General features: G+C 34.5%; 1 protein-coding gene across 2 annotated transcripts in view; it reads right to left on the bottom strand.

Annotated features, from left to right (window-relative positions):
- Amph (amphiphysin) overlaps positions 1-17,964 on the bottom strand; it is a 140,926-nt gene that overhangs the window by 38,471 nt on the left and 84,491 nt on the right. For both annotated transcript variants that reach the window (XM_081749514.1, XM_081749515.1), the window contains exon 2: positions 9,566-9,701. In XM_081749514.1, coding sequence (XP_081605640.1) covers positions 9,566-9,701 — 136 coding nt within the window. The remainder of the gene's footprint in view (positions 1-9,565; positions 9,702-17,964) is intronic.

Raw genomic sequence — 17,964 nt, 5'->3', positions numbered from 1 at the left:
TCAGTTAATGAAGAATACCTGTAGGAACTAAATAAAGACTTGATTAATAACAGTAGATAAGCAAACACGTAAACTAACCGAAGACTTGCTATTTAAGCTATTGAGTAAACTTTATAAGACGTGTTGATGTATATCATGGATTTTTTTTTTTTTTTAAATTTAAATTGGTCCCCCTTCTCCCCTACAAGCAGCTGTAACATTAGGATTTTCAGAAAAGGTTAAAGACATTGCTTCAGACAAATTCAAAGAAAATTTAGTAAATAAAGATAAATTCAATTAATTACTTTAATGAGACATTTAAATTTCCCTCAAATTCCATAAAAATAGGATACTGAAAGAATGTTTTATTTTTGCATATCATGTATTTGAAGGTATGCATGCTATACTAAAGATTTGGGAGAAGGGATATTACAGCTGCCCATGCTAACTTTCAAACCTACACTTTTTACTCATTTTTTAAAAATTTTTGTTAAATATAAAAGCATTATATTGTAGAAAATGTTAAAATGTAAAAAGCAGAGATAAATGATATAAAATACTGGTAATAGCTAAGCGGGTCAATAGGAAGGATACCTATGTTTATCTTTTTATCATTTTAAAATTATTACAGTAATAATTTTCTTATAAATTCGTTAAATGTTTAAAAAAAAAAAAAAGTTATATCGCACAAAACATTAAACTCTAAAAGAAACGCTACTTAGACTACCTCTTCTACACTCGTTTTATTTACTTCATTGGACTTCTGCGTTTGAATGACGGCTTATCTCAACAAATAAAGAAAACAAATAAATAAAATCTTTCTTATACATAATCCCCAATTTTCCCTTATTTCTAGTTTAAGTACCAATTTTGCTCACATTTCCCTGACTATCTTGTATCATTTCGTATTTGCTGACTTTACCAGGATTTCCCAGATTTGCAGATTTGTAAGAACCCTGAAACATTATTTTTTTTTTCAATCATACACTCTATTTAGAGAAATGATTGTTAGTTCTTGTCTTAACTGATAACTACGATTAACATAGTAAAAGAAGATTTAAGAACTTTCATTTTCGTCAACCCCGATTTTCAAAGATAGGGCTATCACTTATAAATTTATTTGTATTTGAAGTGTTTTTTTTTTCTGTAAATAATACAAGTTTTTTTTTCAGTTTATGAAGAATGAATTAACATTTCCGACACTACAATTGGAAATATGATCCTACTATTCTATTTAAATATAAATCGATCTAACAAATAAAATGTACTCTATTTTTCAAGATTGTACATATATGATGAAATAGTATACCATGACCAGCAGAAGCATCGATATAGAAATATATACAAGGTGTTTCACTCCTAAGGGGTCCCAGGCGAAGTGTTATAAAGAAGATATAAAACAAAATTTGTACATGACCTATTTTTCCCGGGGCACCTTACGAGTGGGACACCCTGTATTAATTTATAACAAGACTAAGAGATTGGAAAGTGCTACCATATTCTTAGCGTACAATGAAAAGGAAGTTCTTAAGCTAAACAAACTAATACCCTCCTCCACAGTTTGAGAAAACTGAGCAAAACAATTTTCTAACGTGAACATAATGCTATGCAATAACCACTCCGATTACGATGATGACAATACACATATACGGTTAATGAGATAAACTGTTACATTATAATTTTTGTTTATCTGCCCAAGAACGACATACACATCAACTGATAGAAAAATCCACACGTGAGACAAAATTCTCATGTGTAGTTTTGGAGAAAATAGACAAAAACAAATTTTCATGCCATTCGTTGTCACTAATAACTGGCAGCCTTTAATTTATTGAAACACACTGTTTATTTATTCGTGAATTATACAAATACATAGCAAATATACTTAAGCAGCACATTTTAGTGAAAGGTATGAGCAAAGGCATAAATGTGTAAGAATTAGAGGTCTGCACGGGCCGGAATTTTTAGCCCGACCCGGCCCGGCCCGAGCTCGTGTGATAATCAAATGAGCCCGAAATAAGCCGAATTACAGAAACTTAATAATTATCTCAAAATTGTATTTTTATCTACAGCAATTAGAGGTTTAATTATGCAGTTCTGCTTTAAAAGTTCTCCAAAATGAACGGTCCAAACGTCCAATAAATATCGTTGTACAGTATATTTACAAAGTTAGACCCGAAATGTCCCGAGAAATATGGCTGTATATTTAAAAATTTATGGCTCGACCCCGGCCCGGGCCCGAAGTGACATATGCTTTGTAGGCCCGAGTATAGCCCGTGCAGACCTCTAGTGCAGGAGTGCCCAGAAGAGGGGGTAATGACGTAAAGTGAGTCGCTGACATTGTAGACGCGGATCAAGCCATTTAAACCAGTTCGCAACTAAAAATTTGTATTAAAACTGCACAATTTACGGAGCACTTTTAATAGAGGCCGTTGTAACATGAGGGAGGTCATTGGAAATCAGAACCATTTACAAGGTAGATATTAGTTTTGTGCCAACATATGCTAGCATAAATTGAGAAGGAAGGAGGTGCGATACCATGTGCGATTAAAATATGTTATACAACAAAAACAGCACATTTATGAAATACTAATATAAAGATACATAAAAACCGCTCACCAACATCGAATATTCAGAAAGTACTTACAGGTGTTCAAAACGGTTGATAAATACATGCAATGACATACAATCCGAACCAAACTGCATAAATTATTTATTGTTATCGTACAAACGTTCTTATTACTGTACATATAATAATACCCCTCCCCCTTGTTTAGTGACTAGCGTGTGCGAATTTCACGCACATGGTCCCGGAATCTATTCTCGATGCAAGAGAATTAAAATTTAAACCCACTATGGTGGTTCAGAATTCATTTCAAATTATAGGTTTACGTCTCATATAGCCTTCAGGCTGAAAAGAGGCACTAACAAACGAAAGCGACATATATATAGTGTATCGTGTCCACAGAATAAGACCCAAGAATGCTAATTGCATGAGTTGAAGAGGTTATTACAAAGGTAGTCTTAGACGGAACACCGACATCCTTTGGAGAAAGGCCAAAGTGACTCATCGCACTACTTTAGCAATTGAACAAACTTTGCAGGTCTAAATCCTACCTACAACACTTTTTATCACTATTTTTAGACAGAATTTTTGCCTTCCACATGCATCACATACTATATGACAAACTTATCTGCTTAACAGGAATTGCAAATGAAAAGTACTAAATCCAAATTTACGATGCGTTTTTTATAACCTCGCGAAAAGAAATCGTCAAAGCTGCATTCTTACGAATATGTGATAACTAACAACATACAGAAGATGTTCGTAACAGAAACAGACTATCACTTGCTCGGAAGAGAAAACAATCCACCAATAAACAATCCAGTTGTGCCTTGGCTTTTCAATCAATAAGTGGCCCTTAGGAGTGCACTTGAAAACTGAGAAACACAATGTAATAGATGATTGATTGTACGGATATCTATATCATTCATCACTTGCTTCTGTTCTTCAATTAAGGAAAACCATCTCTGACGAACGTATCGTGGATCAGACTGATCGACTAGCTGTATCGACTGACTGAATGGACGTAACGAACTTTCAACTGTTGATTGATTTTCAAATTCCTCTGTTAAGAAATGATATATTAATACTTAATAATTAGCTTTTTTTCTTTTTGTTTTCGTTTGTTAAGTGTACACACAGTGAGTCCTTTAATGGGGTTACGAAGAATAGGTTTTGAATCTTCTATTGAGATCCATACAGTAAACAACAATCTGTGGAATATCAGATAATGCATCTCTTTCTCTTTCTCTGCGCCCGCGGTGACTCAATGGTAGAGCGTTTACCTCTGGTGCATGGGGTCCTTGGTTCGATCCCAGCTCGCGCCACACCGTGTTTGGTTTTTTTTGGTGTTCTCCCCTTTCCTCCCACTTCGTTCATTCCACCATTTCATTCATTTCTCATCATCACCGTTTCCTTTATCCTAGCCGGTATAATTGTGGGACGTAAAACTTACAGATTTCATTCTCCCTTTCTTTCTTTTTAAACTCAATCCTGACTCTTGGCATATTCTAACGATTGTTTTGGAGCCAGAATCGAGTGGCAGTGCTGACCCTGGATAAGTGGTGCAACAATAACAAAGAAAAAGTAATGGAATTAAATAAAATGAAATCCTTCCATTTTACGACCAAAGCATATGGCCTGTAGACGAAACGAGACGAGACAGGTGAGGAGAATGAATGATTATGAAATAGCTGGTGGAATAAGAAGGTAGGAGGAAACCTACAAAAACTAAGTCAACTACAAATTCAGATGGCTTAGGACCGAACCTGGAATCTCTCGCACCAGAGGTCAGAGTTTTACCATTCAGCCACCGTGCCCCCCCCCCCCCCCGAAAAGTACTGCCTTACCCTAACATTTCAGAGAAAAGAAATCACAGATAGTTACTATAATTGTCATAGTGCCAGGCTGAACATTACTCACATTGCACATACACAGCTGCACACTACAATAGGGAAGTCATATCTCACCCACCATACAATTGCCATAGACCGAATGGAGTTCAATGTCCGAATGACCGACAGCTTCTGTTTAATCAAGGATTAGAACTCCTACTTGGAGTTTTACAAGAGGAACTTCGAATAACGTCAATTGCATGCAAAATATACGAATTTATGATAATATAAATAATTATTGAGTGCAAGTTTTATACTTAGATAAATAAATAAGTGCGAAAACGATTCCGCGTTAATTTCCCATTGGCACATTCTGGTTAATAAATGACGATGGAATCCAATGAGGATTGAATATGCTCACAAAGAGTGGAGCAGGAGTCGCTCGCCAAAATTTTATTTGCTTTAGACCCACAACGACAACTTGATCGACAACTTTGCATCTTATAACAATAGTGCTGCAAATGTAAATATTACGTACATGTTATTGTTAAACGATAAATAATATATAACACTATCGAACCAAGAAATTTTTGTATGGTTCTATTTATTATCGTAAAGTAAAACTGTGAACAATATTTAAGTCTTCAATTGTGACATCAGTTTATTTTGTCAGCCTACATAAAGTATTTTATTTAGAAACCGTGACAAGATTTGCGTGTCATTAGTAGGCTGTAAAGCTGTTAAGCCTTTCACGTTACAAGTCTCTTAACACAGAGACAGCGCCAGGCACTTCGGAATGGTTCAGCAGAATGGGATTAAAAAATACATTTACATAAAGCATTTTGAACAATTATAAATGGGATTAGAATGAAATCAAACAGATCAGATTGTGTGGAAAATAAATTAAGAAGGATAGTGTCGACATGCATTAGCAATGTAGCTGTCTATGTTACCAACTATCAAATAACTCAGTAATGGTTTACTCAATCCACAATATATCGCTCCTTTGATACAAAACTGGCGCAAACTAAAATACATCTTTTTCAGGAGAGAGATTTCACAAACACTGCTCCACATAGGCGGCGCCAGGAATTTGGTAATGTGGGTCCAAGCAGGGAAGGGACAATACATCCTAACATTGTTGCCAGAACGCTCTGCACTATTGAGCCTTAAGATCTTAAAAATAATTCCTATGTTTTACTTATAAAAATAGAAAAACACTATGACACACAAGAAGTCACTAAACTATTTCCAAACATAGGAAAGAATAAATATACAAAATAGAAAGCATTATTGTAAGAAATCTGAAGATCGAAGTTAATATGGATGCAGCTGCACCCACTGCACCCATTGTGGCGCTGCCTATGCTGCTACAGTTAACCGGAACGGACAAATGACCTAATTGCTCCCGGCAAGAGGGGGACATCCGATAATCCGCAACAGTTTTACACAAATTAATAGCCTTTAGAACCATATAGGAACCAAAATTAATATTCTTTAGGATCATCAAGGAACAATATATATAATAATTTACATGAAACATTAAAAACTAGCGTCCCTCAAAATGTCCAGTACTCATGATATCAAACGCAAATTATTTTTCTTTATGCACCACTGTAAAGTTTGAATACCAAAATTGCAAAAATAAACAAATAAAAAATAAAAATGTAAAAAAAATATATATATATATATATATATATATATATATATATTCAAACTCAGACAACAACAAACAAACAAAGTAGGCAAAGAGACCAGATAAGCTACGGAAATCCTCAAGAATATACACTACCGCTCAAAAGTTTTCGAACATCCTGGGTTTTTGTAAGCATCTATTGTGACCATATAATTTTGGCATGAGAACTTTGCTCCTGTGTATCAGAGATACTTCTGTCTATAGCAAAAAAATTGACAATTAGAGGTATTGCAGATGATATATCAAATTATAATTCTTAAAACCGAAACCAAAAAAGACAATGTGACAGAGATTGGATAGTAGAAACACAATTGTAGAAGATGAGGCAACATAATAGTTTTGTTTGGAAAGTGTAGACAATTTTAAAGAAAAGGTAGTTTTTCAAATTTTGCAGTTCGTTATAGCTTGTTGATATGCTAACGTTTAAGACGCCGAAAATGCCATGCTTTGAAAAGTGTTTACGATGGTTTTATATGATCTACTGTTGCTCGTTGAAACAGTAACGGGTATTACATATACGCATTCACTGAGCAACAGTTGATCAGAAAAGGATGTATATTGACCGTCGTAAACACTTTTCAAAGTATGGTATATTTTTAGCCTTTTAAGCGTCAGCATATCAACAAGCTAAAAGAACTACAAAATTTGGAAACCTATCTTTTCTTTAAAATTTCTGCCACTGCTTTCATCCTCTAAGTCTACACCTTCCAAATAAAATATGTTGGCTCACCTTCCACAATTTTGTTTATTCTGCGTAATATCTATATAAGATGTCCTTTTCTGGCTTTAGTTTTAAAAATTATAATTTGACTTATCATCTGCAGTACCTCTCAGACTTCGATTCAACTGTTGTTAAATTCTATGTTTTAGGCAGGAGTACCTTTGTCACAGGGTGGTAAAGTTCTCTTGTCAAATTAATATGATCACAGTAGATGTTTACAAAAATCCGGGGTTTTCAAAAAATTTTTGAGCGGTAGTGTATGTAGATGTGTAACCTGATTATCTTATTATTATATGAGGCGTATATTTTCTAAATCCGCCATCTCCTTCATAAACGGTTTCGAGAAAAACAGGAAAAACTGATAACTCAGAGATTATGTGAGATAACATTTTCTTTTTAGAAATAATTTACTGCTTTCTGGACATTCATTATAACTACCAAATGACAAAAATCTCTCTCATCCCATTTCTCGGTTATTGCAGAAAGCAGTTTGGAGATGGCGGATTTTGTAAACAACTTTTGGAGATGGAGGACTTTGAAACAAACGTACCTAAGTTTATTTATTTATTTATTTTTTTTGGGGGGGGGTTTATTTGCTTCCAAATCATTACTATTATACTTTCGGATAACTATTTCAGAACAGAACAGTAGATGGAGATAAACTGAATCTAAACAACGATATTAACTCGTTGGGTGACATTATAATGTGCACAAACAAGGAAAAAAATGAAGCTCTAATCATAGTATGTTAGCTACATTTACGGGTCAAGTTCTGAAGTTCCCAGCCCGTTTAGAAATGTCGTCTCCTAGCATAACATAAGTTAACTTAACCTCACCTCACTAACCTAATCTAACCTATTGGGACCTAACCTAACCTGACCTAACAGGATGGGAACTTCGGAATAAATGCCACCTTTACCAACAAGAAAAGGATTGAAAGTGATCTTTACACGGTTTTCAGATATAGTTCTCATCAAAATCATGTTCGGAACACTGGCATTCAGCCTAATCCTCATCTATACTTTCTTCTGTTGACGCATCTCTTTTCAGCATCAACATAAATGGCTAAGTTTGAATTAGCACGTCAGTTCTCCCCGAAGTGTTTCGTTAGGAGTTGAACAACATCTTGCAACTTTTTTTCATTAACGTCGATCTTCAATTCATAGCATAGCATAGAATAGAATGAGATGGCGGGTTTACAAACACACTGCTGAGTGGAGATGGCGGCTTTTGAAAAATACCCTGAACTTTAAAGCAGTAATTGAGGGTGGAGGTGGCGACATTTCAAAATCATGTAGGGCATGGAAAGGAATACCAGTAAATCTACTTACCTCTTTTTTTTTTTTTTTTTTTTTTTTTTTTTTTTGAAAATTGGAGATGGCGGATTTAGAAACTATACGCCTCATATGTATTATGCATTTTTTTTTTAATGCTTCCAATTTTTCTATTTAAATTTTATATTGTTTCATAGTTCTAAAGTTACAGGATTTTTGTGTGTGTGTGTGAGAACACATGTACAATGTTTACGTTCTTAATGTTATGGTAAACAATGAAACTGCAGCTGTACCTCCTGACAATAGGCTTTGTGTGCATAGGAGAAACCGAGTAGTGCTTTTTCACAAGGTACCTCGATACATTCTTTGATTTGATAAAAACAGAAGCCTTCGAAACAGTCAAATCTTCGATCAACAGATGAGCACTCCTTAAGGTGAGTTAAGTTTGGTTGGCAATTTCTAATATTGCCTAAAAGATCATAACTTCCTATTGTAAAAGGTTAATCCTATTGAAACTAACTTTCTCATAATTAAAAATGTACTTTCTACTAGTATCACTCAACTATGACGTAGATTAAGTATCTTTTTTGGATTTCTCGGAGACAAATGAATAGTCGTATAAAGTGGCTAGTGCTTCGCTGAAACGGAAAACTATCGTTGTCAGATCTAAAATAAGCTCTGGAAATCTATTAAAAAAAAAAAAATCCAGAACGAAGAGCGAACGTGTATATTTTTTATTGGATAAAATTTTAGGAAGTTAACGATCATTTCTGTAAAAAAAAAATAATAAAAAAATAAATAAATAAATAAATAAATAAATACTAATACTCCAGCCGCTGTCCGTCAGTATTAAAAATTTAATTAATCTAATAGATAAAATTGAAAGTGATTATATTTGTAACTTAACAATTCTTAAATCACCCAATTGATCTCGATCAAATTTTCAACATAGATGAGGTTCGGACCTGCGATGGTTTTTATCATTGCATTTTGAAGGTGGCAACTTATGGGAAAGGGAGGAAGATATATTATATATATATATATATATATATATATACAAATGATCGAAAATGACCGATACTAGTTTTTGAGGTCGCTGAGATGAACAATGCCAATTCCGATGCCGTTTAAACCCAAATTCAGCCCTCATTAGTACTTATGTACAAAATTAAACGTATTCTCCCCATACGAAGAACAAGCATTCTGCTAGTGACTCGCTATAGTGAAAAAATTAAGTTAACATCTATGACTGGAAAAACTCATACGTACTACACTACAAGCAAAGCTACTGCTTCAGTCATTCTTTACATAGATATAGGAACAAATCAACGTAAAATAATATGAATACATTCATTGTAACTATTCTACGTGGATTTTGGCTCCTGTAAACACTAGAAAGTAAAATAAATCTGAATAGTTTATCTTAACTAATTCTACTTATGTTGTTGAGCGTCTGTGGGTGTGAATTTATATACTCAATAAATGGTTTAAACTAACCTCTTATACACCTAATGTAATTATTAAATTCTTTTTGCAATCTGTTGGCTGCATTCTGTTGTCTTGTGAAGTTCTGCAGGTGCTCTTCGAAGATATCGTCAACGGTTCGATCTACTTTACCGAGGTTTTGTAACACCTGCAAAAGAAAACATACGAATTACGATTGATTACATCTTAGTATGCACTTCATTAAAATAAGTAACAATACTTTCAAATTTTCTTTTATTATGCAATAATTTACTCCAAATTATCCCTTCACAATAAATACGTGCATAACTTTCATTCTACAATCAATCAATAACAGTAACTATTAATCCACTATTTTGTAATAAGGATTAATTTTGCTTTTTGTGATATAAAGCCCAGGGGATGTTGATAGCGGTTTTAATTAGATGCTACATTGAATAAAATATGCACAAATACTTTGATCTTCCTTTATTTGACTATTCCGGCTTCATCTCTGATATTTATTTGCATAACGAGTTCCAATAAATAAGTAAATAAATCTCGAAATTAATTAAGGTAGATTGCACAATATATCTGTTATCACTCCTTGTATCCGACCAGTTAGGGCTCAGACGATCTCTATACCCGATGATTACCAGATTTTTGGGTGCTGACCTAGGATCGTTCATGAACCAGTTGGGAATCTCATGCATTAAGAGACAGCAAACTCTAGTCTAGAAAACCAGAAATAATGTATGTCGTCGATGCACTCACAAATATCACTCAGTTACGGTGTGTCATCTGGCCTGCCATTTGGACGAAAAATGATCAGATATAAAAGAGGAGCTTCAAAATAGATATTATTATGTAAGTTATATCTACATACATATATTTAATTTGATTTTAGCTTAGTTTAGCGTCCCTTTTAGCAGCGAATTTGTATGAGACGTGGACTTACAGCGTAACGTGGAATCCGAACCACAATCACGTGAATCGAACACTAATCTACGCCAAAGGCTATATTAGGATGGTCCTTATTTTTTGACTTCCGGATTCATTTTAGTCTCACCCCCCTTAAAATGGTTCTATATTAGCCCAAAGTAAAACATGACGAAAAAAAAATAGTTAAATTTACTAATATTGAATAGTGTCACAATCGACCCTCAAGTCTTCAATACATTTACAATACATAATGTGAGACAAAGGTCCGTACATAAGTTTGGAAAGGCAATTGTGACAACGTTAATAAACATATTATGAAGATAGTAATTGTTAAAGATAGAAATAAAGTAACACTTATGTTTGTGGTGAAAAAGCACTCAAAAACGTATTACGTGATTCCTTCCTATGAAAAATTTTGGACCTGAATCCAAGATGGCGCACTTCAAGACGGTCACCATGATGGTACTATGCAGTAATAGATGCAGTTCTACCTCATTACCCCTATCGAAAATATGATGATACTCCCTCTCGCCATTCTAAGCATATACGGAACCTTTGCCTCATTTTGCATTTTGAACCTGAGGTCGCTTGGGGTACTATTTTTTAATATTCAATTGAGCTAATTTTCCGATGGGTTACTTTGGTATGATATGGAACCACTTTAGGGTGGATGAAACTTGACAAAAACTTCGCAAGTACAGAAATAAGGGTCACGTTAATATGTGTATATTATTTATACTTGGAATTCTCCTAACGAATTGCTCTGTACTTGCCTTACTATAGGCACTCACTGGAATAATTATTCACTTTTTGAATTTTCGTGAATAACTTAAAGGCAATACACAACGAAAGTTTAAGTAAGATAAATGTACAAAACAGTAGTACACAAAGCAAATAACAATTTTGTGTCTTTTGTAAGGTCGGAAATTTGTATGCGCAGTTTATGATATGTTTGAAACCACTCAACTTTTAGTAAACATGAAAGGTTTCCATTTCATTAATTTTATTACGATTAAAATCCTATTTTCAAAACCACACTCCTGTTTCTTGCTATAAAGTTATTTACAAAAATAAGATAACCATGGGTACGGTAGGAAGACCTTTACGGAATTTAACATCTTCATGGCCTTTTTCTGTTTACTGAACAGTGACAGGTGCAATTTCGTTAAAACATAAAATGGTACGAAGTAGTAAATATAAACTTGGTAAATCTAAAAATGCTAATTAACTCCATAGCTATTAGTGTGCTGTTGATATTCTACGAAAGAGCCAATACAGTCTCTGGTTGGTGGAGTATTGTATAATTTAAATGTATTAGTATTAGTGTACGTAACACTGAATGGTAATTAAAAACAGAGCGATTCTTATCAACATCCACTGGAGTGTGATACAAACGAGATGACTTCGTATTTTCCCTTAATCACCTTTTTACTAACTCCTGCTGTCCGAGCCATATTTTGTAGGTGAGCATTATAGGCGGCCACTTCACCTGGTGACTCTGCATTTGTTGGGAACAGTGGGTGTCTCATTTAGAAAGAAATAGTTTCCAATCAGAGAAAGCATCAGGAAACGAAGTGGTTTCAGTTCGTCCACCGGTGGAGAGGTGATGCTGATGCTGTTGCAGAGGAGTGGCAGCCACTATCTCACAGGGAAAAATAACGGTTCGAAAACGAGTTGGAAGGCGGCCTTGCTTATGACGTCACACGGTCGACAGCGGAGCCATATTTGGCTGGATGCGAACAGGTTGCTAACGCCCGTCTACTTGCGAGTTATGTCCTGAATTGGCCACGATCAGTCACTATCTGCACCAATAAATAAAAAATAAATAAAGTAAATTAAAATAATTATTTCATTGCTTTTCCACCGTTACGTATTTCTTTCGACTGGTATTCAATACAACTGTTAGCATTAAAAAGGGAAACTGCCATCTGCTCTCTTGCTGAAACACATCTGATTGATTATACAGAAAGAAGTTGGAAGGTGCTCGTTTTATGTAGTGGTAACTTTCCTCATGAGATATATCGTCCAGGAAAAGTTTATCCACACCTACACGATATGTACAAACAGCTCTTCTCTTTGCGCATTGAGCAGCAGAAGTGGGATATCGTCTAAAACAATTTTTCAACATTTTCTGGAGGAGTTACAAAATTGTAATAAACTAATTCACCTGCTACCGAGTTATTGACTTCATTTAATCAGTCAACTATTTTGTCATCCACCCAAGCTTAAGAATAGCGTTACAGAATAAATTTAGTAGACAGCTGGGTTCATCCTTCGTGGGCGAGTGTAGGAGTTTGACAGTCAGTTTAAATGTTACATTATTTTAAAGCTTTTTTATTTTTTCTCCTTTATGAGGGCAATATAAGCCAGCAGCGAGGACATGAAGATTAAAATGATACACGCATCCATGAATTTTGTAAAACTGCTTCTAAGCATGATAGCAAATAGTCGCTGGGTTCTGGTTTTGAATTGACAAAATACCATGAAGTTCGAGTGAATTCTCATACAAAGATCCCATCTAAGACAAGAGCGGCTGAAAGGAGAACATAGTTATTTTTAGCAAGTGGTGAAACCAACACGAAAAGCATTCTTAAAACTAATAAGTCTAATTCCTTCGCTCAATCTCGAACGAAAGGGAGTGAATGAGAAGGTAAGGGATATAGGCCCATAGCATTCATTTCTAAACCGCCTTATGTACTGAATATTCCTTAATATCTGAATAAAGCAATGGACATGAATTACATGATCATAAACTAGTTCGGATACACGAATTTCACTTTAGGGCTGCCTCGTAGCCTCATAACTACCACTTGTAGCGAACACAGCACTTCGGATAATATGGCTAGTAATTCGCATAGACTTTAATAGTAAATCTCAATCTTTATAACCTCTGTGTTACATAAGGACGTACAACAAAATCACATTTTGTTACTTTTACCATCTTGCCTCTATGGCATAATTCCCTCGAAGGAAAGCTAAAGAAAAGGGCCGATCAAAATATTTGACGAACGAAGGGAACCACACATTCTATCTATAATTTGATTCCGTAAACTAAAGAATGAATACTACGCATGGGCGCCCGAAAAGGTGGTCAGGGTGGGGCCCGGGCACCCTGGCTCACGAAAATGTATACGTAATATAGCAAACCACGTATATTAAGTACCAGCAATACAAGACATAATATAGCAACCACGGAGATGCCACCCCCTACAAAATTTTCTTCAAGCGCCACTGATATTAAGCACATTTTTGTAACTTATACGTTACGTTTTGTAATTTATTTAAGACTGTACTCATACTGATAAAAGAATTCAGAAATTGACAAAATTACCGAGATCCAGTCTTTAACATGACTATACGTATTGTCTGCAACAGCTCATCACTGGATCCTTTGTTAAGAGAATTTCTAAGTAATGTACTAAACAATATAAAAGAATGTCGTTGTAATTTCACAGCGAGTCTAGATGGAAAAATGTCAAGAAATTTCCCTTTTCGCGATCTTATCCTTATGCTGCCATACTGCAAGAATCTTGCAGCTCTCATTAAAAAAAACTTGTAACCCGATCTTTCTATTTACTGTTTACACATTACAACTTTCTGAAAGCAAGAAAGATACCTCCACCCATGCAGCACTGCACTCTAGTGGACAAACAGTGAACCTTCTCATTAAAAACGTTTATTTTGGCGCGCTTCCCCTCCCTGTCCAAAAGATTCCGTTGTTTCGGAAGCGGCGAAACTGTTTTTTCTTTATGTCAGCGGGAGGGGAATAGCAGATAGCAAGCAAGACAACCCAGAAAGTTGCACATGGTTTCACTTCTTGCAAGATGAAAAACATTGTTGCATGTCCCTTTCAAGACTGTGTTTACATGCAGAAATGTTGTAGGGTTGCAAGATTTTTTTTAATGACAGCTACAAGATTCTTGTAGCATGGCAACCTAGCTTATCGTGACTACTACTGTGAAAGACAGAAAGTGATTTTTGGAAAACGGTACTGACAATAAATCAGTTAATAGACAAAATAGAAAAAAAAAAGAAAGTTTCACCCATTTCTGTGAAATGAAGAAAAATATGAATCATGACATTAGATATAATAGTTGTTCCATCAACCACGGTAACGACAGGAAATCGCGCTTCCCTGAAAAGACAAAGTTTGCCCGAATACTCCCCAATATCTCAACAGCTATTCATTCTATAAGAGTACACCTGTATCATTTCAACACTTTATTTTACTACAAAAGGAGGCGTTAATTACCTTCGTACTTAATTACATTGGGAGCTATAGATAATAATTTAACGTCTAAGTTTTCTTAGTTTGCCTGAGATTCAAAAAGATCTTTGGCAACAACTTATAATTTATTATTTTGTCGATTAAAATCGCACATAAAAAGTATTAAACCTAATTACGGTATTTGTAGAAGCGAGAGCCATATCAAATGCATCTTCCTTCGTGCGATGTGATCAACTGACCGACTTAAGACTTCTCAACAAGCCATTTGAAGACACGGTCAAGGATAAGGAAAAAAGAAAACAAGAGAGACAGAGACAGAGAGAGAGAGAGAGAGAGAGAGAGAGAGAGAGAGAGAGAGAGAGAGAGAGAGAAAAGTTAAAAGCAAATTAAACAAGGCAGCTGACAATGAATCATGTGGTTTTCGAAGGAAATGTTCCTGGAGCTAAAGTTCACTGTCCGTTCATCTGATGACTAAGTCTCAGCGGTATAGAGATATGAAGAAAAGACCTTTATCCAATTGTAAGGACAGGGTTAATACTTAATTATAAATTGTGTGTCAATACGAAAACAAACCTGACAGATGTTTATAATACGAGGCAACACTCAAAGTACTTTTTGTTTTACAAGTAAAACAATTTAAGAATTGAGGTTACAATAAATATGTAATTAAAAAAACAAAGTATCTAATCTTAAGGATGTAATTTTACAAAATGATGAGGAAACTATCACTGATTTATTTGATACACAACTATACATTTTGCTTAGTTGTCTGCAATAGTTATTTTTACTTGATAACAATCTATCTATTAAAATGCTACAATAGCAACTAAAGCGCCTGAGCTCCAACCTATAACTTTGGATTTCAAACTTTTGGTATACGGTTCTTTGTGATTTCACGTTTAAGCGAGAGAAATATTTTTAAAGTATGTTTACTTAAAAAAAAAAAAAGAGGTTAGTTTAAAGGACAAGTTTTGCCGATAGATGTCACTACAATCTTCGTATCTCTCTCATGTAATTTTTACCTTTCACGATTTCTCTTACAAATTTTAACCTAGAGATTTCAAATTCTTAGAGAAGGAACTCGATAACCTATCGAAGACAACAATCCGTGCCGATTTTTTTATTTAGAATTTTCTTCATTGTTGAAATGTCTTAATTGTTGAAAGGGATATCCAAACCTTTAACAATATAACTTTCAACAATGAAGAAAATTCTAAATAAGAAATCGGCACGGATTGTTGCCTTCGATATTTTATGAACTTCCTTCTCCAAAAATGTGAAGTCACTAAGTTGAAATTTGTAATAGAAATTGTAAATTTTCGTGAAACGTAAAAAATACATGAGAGAGATACGAAGACTGTAGTGACATCTATTGGCAAAACTTGTCCCTTTACACCAACCTTAAACAGACCTTTTTCATAAAGTTAATGCTTTTTAAATTATTGTTCAAAGTCTTTGTATTTTAATAAGCCTTTTTCAAAATCAATGCCAATGAATTGTGTTGCCATCTTTGAAATTCTTTTAAACTATAACCTTGTGGACGTTTATACGTTTGTGGCCAATCCTTTCGACAATGAGATCTCGAAAGCTACAGGCTCTAGAAAAAAGACGTTTTCACCGATCGATTGCAAATTGTATGTAGATTGTCCAGTTCTAATTGAATATTTTAAAAAGAACATGGAATTATTTCTTTATTACATTTTTAGCGGTACACTAGAATTGTTGAAATTAGAAAAAAAAAACTAGAGTATCATATCCTACGCACTATACATTCCAACATCACATAATTATATACGGAGGTTGCATACCTCTCAGGTGTTTGTTTCATGGCCAAATGATAATGAAAAACGATGGATAACCTTTTCTCCACTCTAAGTTCAATTTTTATTTTCTGAAGTGTTTTGCTCAATGAACACCATATATCGCTGACATTATAATTAATTTGTGTGTATAATGTATTTGCTTATTACATACAGCATGCAATAAGAAAGAAAACACTAGTCATACATGAATTAGAAATTCCAACCGAAAGTAGGCTCAAATTTTGCAAACAATGTGAGACATTGAAAAAAATAATCGAAAAAATCTCCCCTTTATGGTGGTACCTTTGGAGGATCTATTATTATTATTAAAGGGACATGTACATGTTATGAGGAATGACAAGAAGATTCATGCTCATATGTGAATGATGCGCTGTGTAGAGAGCGCAGGTTCAGCTAGTATTACTCTAAAAAGAATTTGAGAGCTGAAAAGATAAGTGAAATATGTTACTTTGCAATTGTAGAAATAATGAAGAAAAAATTATTACTGTAGGAGGAAAAAATGTCGAATAGCATAGCAGTGTTGAAATAACTCAGCACAGTACTATATTTAATTTAGAGGAAACACGGTCGATTCATTTAGTCTACGGCCATTGGCAAAATAAATATTCACTGATCGCCCTATTCAACATGGACATACAATAATAATAGGAACGGGACAACGTGAAAATCCACCAACAACCAAAGAACGTTTCGGTCCGCTAATTCTTTTTCAGATTAAGAAAAAGAGAATTATATCACAACTTCTACCTGGAACAGTGTTGGGCAAAATCAATTGAAATCAATTGCAATTGATCAATCAATTGAAAGTAATTGCTCTGAAAATCAATTGCAATTGATTTCAATTGCAATTGATTTCAATTTGTAATTGACAATTAATTTCAATTGCAATTGAATCAATCATAAAATTTGCAATTAAATTTTCGTCAATTGTTAATTGTTAATTGGTCACCAGGCAATTGAAACTTTTAATTGTTAATTGTCAATTGCAAAGGGTGCAATTGAAACATTCAATTGTTAATTGCAATTGACAATTGAAACTTGTAATTGTTAATTGTAATTGTTAATTGCAATTGAAATCAGCAATTAAAACTGAAGATAAGAAGATATGTGCATATTGTATTGTCCACTTGTTACTGTTTTACATATTTCAAATAAGGTACTTATAAGAAATGCTGAATACCTACCATCCCTTTCCCCCTTGGGAAGAAAACCGTGAAACTAAGTATTTTTTAAATATATTATGTTTATGGTTTATTATCCCCCTCGAAAGAACTCTATATGCCCGTCATGCATACAATAGGAATGAGCACGAGCGAGTTCGAGCGAGTTTTCTTTAAAACTCGACTCGACTCGAAGCAGACATCTTTGAGTTCGACTCGAGATCTCGGCTCGAAAAATTTCCCCCAACTCGACTCGAATTCGGATCAAGTTTCCAGTCGAGTCGAGCCAATTCGAGCTAA

This window comes from Thermobia domestica, chromosome 2 (genome assembly GCF_964235325.1).
Source record: "Thermobia domestica chromosome 2, izTheDome1.hap1.1, whole genome shotgun sequence".
Lineage (NCBI taxonomy): Eukaryota > Metazoa > Arthropoda > Insecta > Zygentoma > Lepismatidae > Thermobia > Thermobia domestica.
The sequence above is the reverse complement of the archived record's forward strand: the minus strand, read 5'-3'. Positions and strand labels throughout refer to the sequence as shown.